General features: G+C 52.7%; 1 protein-coding gene across 1 annotated transcript; it reads right to left on the bottom strand.

Moving 5' to 3' along the window:
- Positions 1-2,772: 2,772 nt before the first annotated feature.
- On the bottom strand, positions 2,773-4,931 carry LOC149861049 (protein S100-A12-like). The gene is made up of 3 exons (XM_090052245.1): positions 4,775-4,931; positions 4,010-4,162; positions 2,773-3,064 (listed from the first exon to the last, which is right to left on the bottom strand). Exons 1-3 carry the CDS (start codon positions 4,853-4,855, stop codon positions 2,876-2,878), a joined length of 423 nt encoding a protein of 140 aa, XP_089908371.1. The 5' UTR covers positions 4,856-4,931; the 3' UTR covers positions 2,773-2,875.
- Between the last annotated feature and the right edge of the window lie 7,441 nt (positions 4,932-12,372).

Here is a 12,372-nt window from a genome sequence, read left to right as displayed (position 1 = left end):
AGATGCATCAGCATCCCTGTGTTTTATTCCTTTGCCCCAGCTGATTTTGGTTCGGCAGTGCAGGCAGATAGAGTATGTGGATAATCTGCCAGCTCAAAATGATCCCAGACCACACTACTCACTCACTTCTGAGGTGTGGGTACCTGTGTGGATGCTGAAATTTCCCCCTCCTCAGCAGGCAGAGGCACAGCAACAGGAGGGGTGGACTCAGCTGAGCCACTTGCCTCCACAACCTTTACCTAAGCCTCCTCTGAAGTGTTCAGGGGAAGGAGACCTGTCTCTAGGGGAAACTTGAGAGGTTTGGAGCACAAACTCCCTCTCCTTCCCCAGAATTTCCCTTGCTAAGGCACTGAGATCCAGATCCAGTGCCAGCTCTTCCTCTGGCACTGGAAGGCTCCGCAGGAGACTGTCATGCTGGTGCTGGTGCTGTTCCTTGTTGTCATGGCGGGGGGGGGTAGGTTATGACTGGTGCTCTTGGAGGGGATGCAGTCTCAGGCACAGGCAGTGGCACTGGCCTGCTCCCCTCTCCTTGCTGCTTCTGGAAGCCTCATCCCTGCTAATGGTAGGAAACGGTCTGCGTCTCGGTTTGGGGGAGGAACTTACACCTCTCCCTCTACCTTCTCTTCTGCCCCTCCCTGAAGGCTCGCCAGCTGCCCTTCCACCATGCTTTATGGTGTGTTTTATAGTGTCTTGCTTTTATACAAATACGTAAATGTATCCACATTCCTATATAAATTCTCTGAGGTGTGTGGTCTTCTATGTTGCAAGGTATAAATGTATAGAAATAAAATATAAATGCATCTCCCTTCCTATATAAATTAAATTCTATAGTGTAATATCCTATACAATATAATTATAAAATTGAAAAGAATAAATCAATGAATATAATAATAAAACAAAAGGATCTAGAAGAAAGAAAAAGGTATTCTGGAATCCCTCTTGCTAGGCTAGGAAAGTAGGAAATCATTCAAATCAATGCTAGTAGTAGCCTTCGTTGCCTAACACTCCTGTGCTGCTAGAAGACACAGCTCAGTAACTGTCAGACCCCGAGGCAGAAAGCAAACCAGTTTAAACAATGCTGCCTTTTATACAGTTTTTCCATCCCTCCCCCAGAGCACGGGGACTGGAAGGGAAATTTCGCGCAGCCCTACTGGTAACCTCTCCCCTTCGGGTTATGGATTTTCTGTGGTTGGGGTTGTTTTGTTTTGCATTGCTGTTGTGTTGTTGTTGTGGAGTTTTTTTGTTCTTATATAGTGATGGTTATTTATAGAAAAGGGGAAGATGTAGTGATAAGGGTTAGACTTTGGAGACAGTCCCTTACAAGAGGATGTCTTATAACAAGAGGAATTTGAACATGGTGTGGGGGGAGATGCAGGAACATGTGCTGTGGTATTATTAAAGGTCTGTTCTCTTCCTCTAGTTGTGGTTGTTCACTTAAACGACTTAAAACGATTACACTCAGTGCTGCCTGACTAAACTTTGGGTGGAGTGAGAATGAAAGGGGTGCTAGTAGATCCATCCCTGCTGAGTAAGTACTGAAAGCTAAACCCTGGGGCTTACTTCCAGGGAGCTTGTTTCCTTGTCTTCGGCAGTGGGATATGTGTGGACCCCCAGATAGGAGGCAGACTAAACCCCGTCCTCAAACTTGTTGCAGTGGGCTAGTTTGTTTGCACTGGCAGCTGAGCGCACAGCCCCGCCGTGCAGGGTGAAGCACGGGCAGAGGAGACAGGCCCAGCTCCAGGGAGATCCCAGCCTGAAGGCACAGGGTGAGGAGGGAAATGTCCTTGCAAAGAGAGGTCCTGCCCCAGGGAGGCCCGGGCAGAGCTGGGAGCCCTGTCAGACCTTCACCTTGATTCAGAGCCATCTCCCTTCCTGTCCCGATGGCGGGAGAGAAAGATCCGGAGGAACCAGGCAGGGGCAGGAGGCTGCAGTCATCTGTGCACCCTCCTGTGGGCTCCCGTTGCTGTCTCACTGACATGGGCCCTGTCTCCAGCCTGTGTTCAGCCCCTGCCCCATCGCAGTCCTGGTCCTGACTTCAGGATCGGACCCTTGGAGCCGCTGAACCTGCTTTGACTTCCCCCGTGGCTGGGCTGTGTCAGGGGCTCCAGGACTCCCTGCCTGGATGTTCACTCTCCCTTGCCCCTTGCCCCTGTCCTTGCTCCTCTGCCTCCTTGCCTGGACGTGAACTGAAACAGCCATGCCGTGAGCCACACAGTCCCCATCGATAGTGAGTGCTAAACCTGCCGGGACCTCTGTGTGCACGGCCCCCGAGCCAGATGGACCTGCAGCCCTGCACAGAGCTCTTTGCATCACCAGCCCGTTCACCATCCTCAACTCCTCCAGGGACCCTCCCGCCCCCTCATCATGACACCTGAATGGGAGAGGGGCTCAGGTAATGCCACACACCGGGTGTGGACCATGGAGCATGGCCTTGCAGCCCCCTGGGGTGGCATGGACCATGGCTGGGGAGAAGGGGAGGCAGAGGGGCAAGGGGCTTACAGCATCTTAGTGATGTGGCAACACGGAGAGGCAGCAAGGGGCATCAGAGACAGACAGAGAGGGCCCCAGGCTTCTGCCAGGCCTCGCAGGTCAAAGAAATTTCCCTGAGATGGCTGCAGCTGCTGGAATTGGCTTATGCTTGGGGCCCTTCACGCTCCTCAGGGCTGTCAGGCCAAGCTCCATGAGTCCCAGGCTCCTGTTCTGCATGACGTTTCAGGGGGCCGGCTGGCCCAGTGTCTGGGCAAGCACAAATGGAGACTGGCATGCATGGGGTATTTGAAGCAAATCTTTATTATTTAGAGGCCAAATTGAACATCAGAGCCTGCAAAGGGAGATGCCCCATGGGTTCGGGCCCCGGCTCATGATCCCCTCTGCTTTAGTGATGATGATGCTCATCCTGATGCTGATGCTGGCCCTCTCCTTCTCCACAGTGGTGCAGGTGCTCATGGGTCGCGATGGTCACCCTGGTGATCAGGACCATGAACTCCCCGAAGCTCAGCTGCTGATCCTTGTTCTTGTCCAGATCCTTGAACAGTGCATCAATCTGGCCGGGATTGGTCTGGTTCTGCAGGAGGAGGAGAGGGGAAGGGGCAGCAGGACGAGTGAGTGGGCTCCTTGCACTCCAAGAAGCAATGAGGATGGGGTCAGACTGACAGCCTTCCCACCCCAACCTCGGACAGCCCAGGAAGGGGACAGGCCACTGTAGACAGCCAGATAGGACCCAACCCCTTGGAGATCTACAGGTTAAAATCTTCCTTAGACACTAGGCAGACAAGTGATATCTTTTATTAGACCAACTAAGACTATCTTTTATTAAATGAAATAGCTTTTATTAGACCAACCAAATAGTTGAAAAATTGTTCTTTGCAAGTATTCAGGTACAAACACCCTTCTTCAGGCACATGGAGCATCCTTAGACACTAGGCACTTCTGGCCATGTGTCTCCTGGCTCCACCCCTCACTGCAGATGGGAACATCAGGGCTGTAGGTCAGGGTGCAAGGGAGGAGACTGGACCTCACTAGATAGGGATGCAGGAGAAGGAAATGCAGCCCTGGACACAATTAAGATGCTGTTCTAGCACTGGCTCACACCCAGCATTTGCTGCTGTGCTTTCTTTCTGCACTAGACCTTTCTGGGCATCATCTCCTCCAGAGCTGGGTTCTGGATTAGGACCTCGATCAGATCCCTGCACAGAAAAATCACTTTTCATCTGGTGAGATGGGTGCTTTTAAAAAAAAAGGAAAAGCAATCTCCCCCATGCCCCCTGTATCCTGCCCTGGGGGTTCCTATTTGGATTGCACGTCCCCTGGATCTCATAGGAGTTCTCTGCAACCAGCCTGAGAGGCAACTCTGAGGGATTTGGGGTGGGGAGAAGATGCAAGTGCAGGGGCAAAGTGAAGGGGACAGAATAGCTCTGTTTCCTTGGGAGGGGGCTACACAGATTGATATTGCTGAAGATCTCCTCCCTGCCAGGCAGCAAACAGCTGACCCCAAATGGATTTCACGCACCTTCAAGTAGTTTGGAAGCTGCTTTTGAATCAGTAGTTTCAGCTCCATCTTGGTCAGGGTGTCAAAGTGTCCCACGCGTACTGAATACACATGGAAAACGTCAATGATCTTCTCAATGGATTGTTCCAGCTCGGTCTGAGCTTCAGGGCATTTCTGGCAAATAGCAAGGAAACAATTGAGCCAGATTAGCTATGAGCAGCAACCACCACATTGCTCTGCAGAGAGGACTCACAGGGCAGGGCAAACTTCTGCGGTCTGTACTCATGAAGGGTCTCTTGCTCTGAATGAGGAGAGCGGCTCTCTGCAGAGATATGCATCAGTTCCTCTCTGGGGCCCACAGATGTGCGGCACTGCAAGTCTCTGTTTCCAGATGCTGGGACAGAGCCTGAGCTTGGCAAAGCGCTGAGCACCCACTGTTTGGAAACAAGGTCCCTGGAAGGGGTCGCAAGTCGGGCAGCTAAAAGCGGTGGTTCCTGAATACCAATGGGCTTCTCAAACCTCAACCAAGGAACTCAAGCTGCAATCAGGCCTAGGCAGCTGTCAGAGCAGCAGCATGCATTACAGCAGGGCTTCTCCCTTCTCAGGGGGTGCAAAAATCAGCAATGCTATGTCTGAAACTAGCTCAGCAACAAATATCCTCCCTGCATCGCCCTGCTGACAGACAGCCTGGGGAAGAAATGGGCAGGGAAGACCCCAGCCTGGTGCTGCACACTCATGGCAAAGCATTCACAAGAAACAGAGGAAGCCCAGACAGCCAGGACTTACCTTGGTCATCTTGGCAAAAGAGAGGTCCTCTAGCTGAGATGCAGTCTGGTCGGAGGGCTCCAGCGGAGATGCAGACTGCATGGCGGGCTCCGGCTTTTATCGTGTGTCCAAGGTCCCAGCCCTTTCCCTGATTATGCAATTTCCCCCCTTCCACCTGCCTGCAGCCCCACCTCGCACATACCACTGCATTACTCAAGACCTCAGGGCACTTCCTTAAAAAAAGTTTCCTGGCACTTTTTTCCTCATCTCTTGGTCAGATTCTTCACACTGCTCACACCCACTCTGGGGCCCAAGCAGTGCAGCCCGCACCTCCAAGCTGTAAAACCACCTCATTGTGGTGACTTCTTCCTGGTTGAGGCCAAATGTGCAATTGCTTTACATGTGGCAGGGCTCAGAGGGGTTTTTGGTCTGGATTATGCTGGCCAGGGCATGGGAAGCCAAGTGGGGAGGTCTGGGGAGATGTACATGCTCCTCTCTCACTTCCAGGGCCCCCAGGGCTCGGTGTTACAAGGGCATCAGGTGTGAGCGGACAGGTTTGTACCCTGGATAAATGCATGCCTGGATCATCAGGTGAACCTGTGATTCTCAACCAGGGTGATGCACAATCCTTTCATGGGTGCCACGGGATGCCTGCCATGCCATAGTGGCACTGTGAAGTGTGCAAACCCCCACAGGGAGCTCACAAGAGAAACCCAGAGATGTCAAGTAGGAACCCAGGGCGTCAAAAGCATCTGCCCTGCTGGGACCTTGCTGAGCATTTTGCAAGAGGAGAATTCCTCATCTAGTGTTTTCCTGTAGACAAGAAGTGAGTGAAAGCCAAGAGCTGGCATTTCCCAAAGGGGCCTGGAATCGAACCAGATTGGTTTCATTTCAGTAGGACTGAGATGTCCCGAGGCCCAGCCCCCCGTGGGCACAATGGCATTTGCAATATGGGCAAATGTGGCAGTTAGCAGGGCAGAAGAGGGGTTCTAGCTGAGACGGACTAGATGCAGCACCCCAGACTCAGGCCTTCCTCTGTGTCAGACAAAGTGCCTCTGTCAGACACCGGCCTGGCTGCCAGCAGATCCACGTGCTGTCCCACACTGTAGGACACTGGCCAAGTTACCAAGGGCTGATTCTTTCTTTCCCCTGCCTTTAAGTGAGGTTTGACTCTTTGCTTTACCAGCAGGACAGCATCTCTCCCGCTGTGAGTATGGGAAGTACCCAGCATGGTGTGCCCAAACCCGAGTGCCAAAATGCTACAGAAATGCATGAAATTCCCATCTCTGAGCTGGCTGCCAGCAGCTCAAGCCAGTAATAACACTGCTCCCTCAATTCAACCTGTTCCTGACCCTGGAGGGGCTGGGTGGAGCTATAAGGTTGGCTTTCATTATTTAAAAGGCATATCCATGAAGTTTGCCAGCTGTTGGCCAACCAGGGTTTGCAAAGAGGAGACCAGGATGCTCACTTGGATGGGCTTTGTATCAAAGGGGATAAAGGATTTTCGGGCTTCTGTCTCAGAACAGGGATCATCATGTTGAGGGGACTCGAGGACAGAACCCCAAAGGTATGGAGGTCTGAGTGAGTACCCCATCCCTGGCACCCCATGGCATCAAGTAAACACTATAACAGTGAAGCAATGCACGATCTCGCCTTGCAGCAGTGCTGACAGTTGACCCAGTGTGTGCTGCAATGGAAGTTTCCCAACTTCATAGGGCCAGCATCCTCCTTTTAGAGACAGGGAAGTTGGAGATCACGTCCTGGCCACACCACTGCTCATGAAATAGCCTGCACTCTGCAGCCTGCTTTTCTGGTCTGAGCAGGATCCCATCCCTTGGCACACCCGCAGCAGAAATCAACAGAGCCTTTCATAGAAAATGAAGGTGGGAAGGGACCTCAGTAGATCACATCTAGTCCAAACCCCTGCTCAAAGCAGGACCATCCCCAGCTAGATCATCCCAGTCTTGCACTGGTGTCTTCCTCCTTGAGCAGGAGCACTAGGGCAAGAATCACCATCCAGGAGTCTCTCTTGCCCCAACTCTGAAGGAAGCTGTAGGCATAGAGCTGGTTACTTGGTTTGGTGGTGGAGCACGGGGGTGGGAATGCGTGCCCTAGCCTACATCAGCAATGGTCTACTGAAGCAACAGGTCGGCCCCCAGCAGGCAAGAAGCCCAGAGGTAATAATATCGGGCTCTTGGCAAACACCCTTGAGCAGCTGGGGGTGAGTTTTGGTGCTGGCCTCTGTGCTATCAAAGCAGCACTGCACGCTGGCAGACAGCGGAGGGTCTATGCCACATGCTTGGACAGACCACTTGGCATGGATGGGGCTCCTGATCCCAGAGATGTTCAGGACAGAGGGAGACTGGCACAGGCATCGGGACATGCAGGTCTTGTCTCTCCCTTGGCTTAGTGACTGGAACCGAAATAAGTCAGAGACCTCCTCTCCTGGGGGCCTCTGTTTTCAGACCCTTTCTGCAGGCCAGTGGGGCCAGGCAGCCATACCCCCTGCACTCAAAGTCAAGGCCTGATTTTCCCAAGAGCTCAGCGCTTGTATGTACCCAGTGCCCACAGTCTTGGGAGGACCTGGGATTTCTTTGCAATGCTTCCCCATGTAGGAATACAAGCACCTCCAGGCAAGGTCAGAGCCATGGCTGGGCTCTCCCAGCACCCTGCGGTGAGCAGGGACCGGCATGCTGCTGCCCTAGAGAGCACGAGGAACACTGTTCTCCCCTGCATGCCTCATAGGTGTTGGCAGGCTCCAGTCCTTAACACCAGGGTGGTGCCAGGGCCCCAGCCCTGTCCTGAAGCGTGCAGCCCTATTGCACAAGGCGGCCCCATACCCTGCCACGCTGTCTGATAACCATTGCAGCAAGTGGCGCTTGGGCTTCTCCACCTTTGGACATGCCCTGGGTGGGTGGTGGAAGATTTTCTGGCACAGCAGCATTCCTGGCAAGGCTGAACAGGCTGGATCCCGGCACGGCCAGCAGGTTGGTCTCTCCACCCTCCCTGCAATTTTTCAAGCCCTTCCACTTGCAGCAGACATGATAAACACAGGGGAAGCTCCCCGGTGCTGAGGGGGGACAATTTGTCTCTTGCCAGCTGCATCCCACGCCCTCCTCCCCACCTACGGCAAGGCCGCAGCTGCAGGGCTTGGCTCCCGGACGTGTCTCCAGCATGATGCAGACTCGCCCCTGCAGACAACTGCACCCCAAGGAGGCCAGTGAGTCTGGACTGACCACAAGGCTTTTCGCAGTCTGGCTGGGCTGGTCCCAGCTCCTTACAGGCCGGGTTTACAAGCAGCTCCGCTTTCACCCCAGTCAAATCAGTCATAATCAGCTGGCCCTGAGTGCAGGAACATTGGCCCCTGCGCTCTGGTGCAAACCTGGCCTCTCCGGGGCCCCTGTCCTCATTCCCCCGGCTCTCTCTTCATGCAGCAGCTGGCAGCCAGGGGTCCTGTCCGCAGACTAGCAGCAAGGCAGGATTGTTAAGAGCCGAAAATTAGCAACCTCTCCTAAATTCCCTGCTAGCTGCAGCCCTGGGAGGGTCTTCACAGCTATTCTAGGTCCTACAGAGGGGTTGGCAGCTCGGTGCCAGGGCTGCCTGCACACCTCTTGGGACCCGCAAGCACAAGACAAGACCAGAGGAGCCCTTGCTGACTGGCCCATAGTCCCCCTCCATCCACCATGTCAGTGCCAGGACCACGGACCAGGAAGACTTTGAGGTTGAATTGTGGTGACAAACATTGAGGTCGCTTCCAAGAGCACTGTAATAGGGCACTATAACCAGGTCACCTCCCTAGTGTTAGCCTCAAACAAAGGCCTCTTGGCATAAGTAGCTTGACTTTCCCAGCAACGAGCCTTGTTTCTGTAAAATGCAGCTTTTCTATGTCAGGATGAATTAAGAATCCTAAGAAATTGGTTAAGAACAGGAAAACAATGTATGGTCTTGAGCAGAGAGGGACCCTCTAAGGCAGGGCAAGCCATAGAGAACTGGCTGTTGCTATAGAAAATAAGTGAACAACCATAAGCAAATGCATGTGTTCAGATGAGAAATGAAGTTATATAAACAAGACGGGTATCAAATTGGGAAGTAGCTTGGATTCAATGGGCCGCCCACTCTGAAGACCCCCCACGCTGATCCTCAGACTGGGAGAGCCTACCTTGTGCAAGAGCCTAGACATGAGAGCTGGGAACCTGGGAACCCCTGGACAAGACCTCACGAGCTGATCAGCCACTAATGTCCTGTTCATTATGTCTGAAGGCAGTGAGCGTGGATTTGTTGACTTGATTATACTGCAGTAGAAGTTATTCATAGTGCTATTTGTATTAGTTGCCCAGCTCTGGCCCAGACTTCCAGCTCCCTATAGCTAGTAGCTAGTGAACCCAGGCGTCCTGCAGCCCGTCTCATTCGCTAGCCGCTGAAACACATTGCCTTATTAGAACAAAAATGGACCTTCCCTGGGAAGCAGAGGTGGGAGGGACAAGACACGTGATGTGCCCAGCAGAGCATGAATGCTACAGGTCAATTATGCATCAGGTATCAGAGGTGGGAGAAAGGACAGTCCTCTGCCTGAGCATGCCTGTCAGCCCTCCTACATGCCTGGATCCCTAGAACAAATTGCCCAGTTGCATAAGCTGAGCCTCAGCCACACATACATGGTCTACTTCCTTTTCTGCAGCGCGCCCTGCAGAGCCAGGGCCTGATCTCACAAGCTCCACACACGCAGATGTAGTAGCGGATGCTGGAGGTTTCTGGAAAGGAGCCACATTTCTATCTTCCCACTTCCAGCAGGATTTCATATGCAAGAAAGAAAGAAATCTTTGCAAAAAAGGGTCCAGTACCTGGGCAGCACACATTCACCACACAGCTGGCTTTGCTCTGAGCCTGCAGCCTTTTAAATCTCCGCTGCACCAATTCATGCCCCATTCCAGAGACGTGCATCGCTAATGAAAATCATAACACACCCAGTGCTGGCAATTCCTAACAACTGGACTCAGCCAGAAAAGTTTAACAGTACCTGAAGACTTAAAGATGAAATGTGTCCACCCAGTCCATCTCTGAACATTTCCCATCTCTATTCATTTCTTCCCCAGCTTTCCCAGCAGCCACTCCCCCAACCCTGCATTGGGCAACTTTCCTGGAACAAGCCCTGGTGCTCACACAAAGCTCCCCATTTTTAAGAAAGTCTTTATTATAAATGCCCAAATCAAGACCAGGCTGGATGAGAGACCTGTGGATGTCTCTGGGTTAATGCTGGCTCCATGCTTGGTACTGGGGGGGGGCAATGCTCTGGGCAGCATTCGGTGCCTTTTCCTTGTTGTACAATCCCAGAAAATGAGGGTTGGAAGGGACCTCAGGAGGTCACATCTAATCCAACCTCCCGCTCAAAGCAGGACCAGCCCCAGTGACATCATCCTAGCCAAGCCTTTGTCTACCTGGGTCTTAAATACCTCCAAAGATGGAGATCCCACCACCTCTCTGAGTTAATCCGTTCCAGTGCTTTACTACACTTCTGGTGAGAATGTTTTTCCTCACATCCATCCTAAACTTCCCTTGCTGCAGCTGGAGCCCATTGCCCCTTGTCCTGTCGTCTACCACCACTGGGATCAGTCCAGCTCCACCCTCTTTGCGACCCCACTTAGGGAGCTGAAGCCTGCTATTAAATCCCACCTCAGTCTTCTCTTCTGCAGGCTAAATAAGTCCAGTGCCCTCAGCCTCTCCTCAGATGTCATGTCCCCCAGCCCCTCAGCCATTTCCATTGCCCTCCACTGGACTCTCTCCAATGTGTCCACATCCTTTCTGTAGTGGGGGGCCCATAACTGGATACAGGACTCCAGATATGGCCTCCTCAGTGCAGAATAGAGGCGATTCATCAGTATTCATTCTGCAGGTGACAGCAAAGGGTACAAATGCCTTGCCCAGCTATGGCCCAGATGCCCTGCTCCATCAGAGCTCTGCTCAGTGCAGACCACGTGCCATCTTTGCACAGCCCCAAAGACATGTAGGGACCAATTCATCCCCAGCACAAGTGAGAGCAGCCTCAAGGCTGGTATAGTAGGAGCAGCCCCGCAAGGAGCTCAGAAGTTGTCCAGGGGTTTCTAGGGCCAGGCATGCTCCAGTCCTTGCCTGGGACACCTGCTGCAACAAGACTCAGCCCTGCTTTCAGTTAAATCCATGCAAACCACCCAACAATAATCCCACCATGTCCCAGACTCTGCAATGAGTCTGGGACATGGTGAATGCTAATAACAGCCCCCAGGACTGGGCCAGGCCGAGTAGGGCAGGGCCAGGCAACAAGTCCCAGCATGAAGCACTCCCTGGGTTTCTTGTTGTTGCCTGTGGATCCTGTTTGCTCAGTGTGTGCACGTGTGATGCCAAGAGGAAGCAAGGCTCTAAGAGAATTATAGGGGTCTGGCTGGAGTGGCAAGCCGAGGGCAGTGGTGAGGGCAGGGAGGACACAGAAAGAGGCAGTTGAATCGGAGGACATGGGATGCCGCAGCCCAGCTTCTACGTTGGTCCCAGGCTGTGCTCAGGGCTGTACGTGGGAAAGGTAACTAGTAGGGTGGAAGTGCTAGACTTTAGGAAGGCTGACTTCAGCGAGCTCAGGCATTTAGTCAATGATGCACTGCAGAGTAGGAGATTTGGCAAGATGGGAGCCCAGGAAAGGTGACTGTGCCTTAAGGAAACGATCCTTCAGGCACAGAGGGAGACGATCCCGATGTGGGGAAAAAGGGGGAAAGGGGCCAAGAGGCTTCCTTGGCTGACCAGAGAAATCCAGAGCAGCCTAAGGGCAAAAAGTGGGGCATATAAGCAGTGGAAACGGAGAAATTACTAAAGAGAAGTATGCCTCCTCAGCTTGCAGTTGTAGGGAGGCAGTGAGAAAGGCCAAAGCTACCATGGAGCGGAGGATGGCATCCCAAGTTAAGGATAACAAAAAAATTGTTTTTCAGATATACAGGGAGTAAAAGGAAGGCCCAGGGCGGTATAGGACCGCTACTGAACGGGCAAAGGCAATTGGTGACAGATAGGGGGGACACTGCCTCAGTGTTCCTAAATGAGAGGCAAAACAAGTCTCACAATGGGATCATCGAGAGGCAACAGCTGGGCGCCAGGCCACCAAGCGTTGACCCTGAGATGGTGCAGAGTCACTTGGAAAGACTGGATGCATTTAAGTTGGCAGGCCCGGACGAGCTCCATCCGAGGGTACTGAAGGCACTGGCCGATGTCACTGCACAGCTACTGGCAAGAATACCTGAACACTCGTGGCGCACAGGCCAGGTCCCGGAGGACTGGAAAAGGGCCAATGTGGTCCCTATTTTCAAGAAGGGGGGGAAGGAGGATCCAAGTAACTACAGGCCAATCAGCCTCACCTCCATCCTTGGCAAAGTCTTTGAAAAGATTATTAAGGCTCATATATGTGAGAGCCCAGCAGGAAAGATTATGCTGAGGGGAAACCAGCATGGGTTTGTAGCAGGTAGATCATGCCTGACTAATCTAGTCTCTTTTTATGACCAGGTTACAAAACACCTGGACGCAGGAGTAGGGGTAGATATTGTTTACTTAGACTTCAGGAAGGCCTTCAATACGGTATCCCACCCCATACTGGTGAACAAATTAAG

This window comes from Crocodylus siamensis, chromosome 6 (genome assembly GCF_052110815.1).
Source record: "Crocodylus siamensis isolate JL-2025a chromosome 6, ASM5211081v1, whole genome shotgun sequence".
Taxonomy (NCBI): domain Eukaryota; kingdom Metazoa; phylum Chordata; order Crocodylia; family Crocodylidae; genus Crocodylus; species Crocodylus siamensis.
This window is presented reverse-complemented; position numbering and strand designations above follow the sequence as displayed.

Bases quoted from the DNA above. Each gene is read 5' to 3' on its own strand.
- LOC149861049 (XM_090052245.1), bottom strand. From the start codon at position 4,855: ATGCAGTCTGCATCTCCGCTGGAGCCCTCCGACCAGACTGCATCTCAG. The intron at 4,163-4,774 runs GTAAGTCCTGGC...GCTATTTGCCAG, and splicing joins CTTTTGCCAAGATGACCAAG to AAATGCCCTGAAGCTCAGAC. The intron at 3,065-4,009 runs GTGCGTGAAATC...CTCCTCCTGCAG, and splicing joins AGCTTCCAAACTACTTGAAG to AACCAGACCAATCCCGGCCA.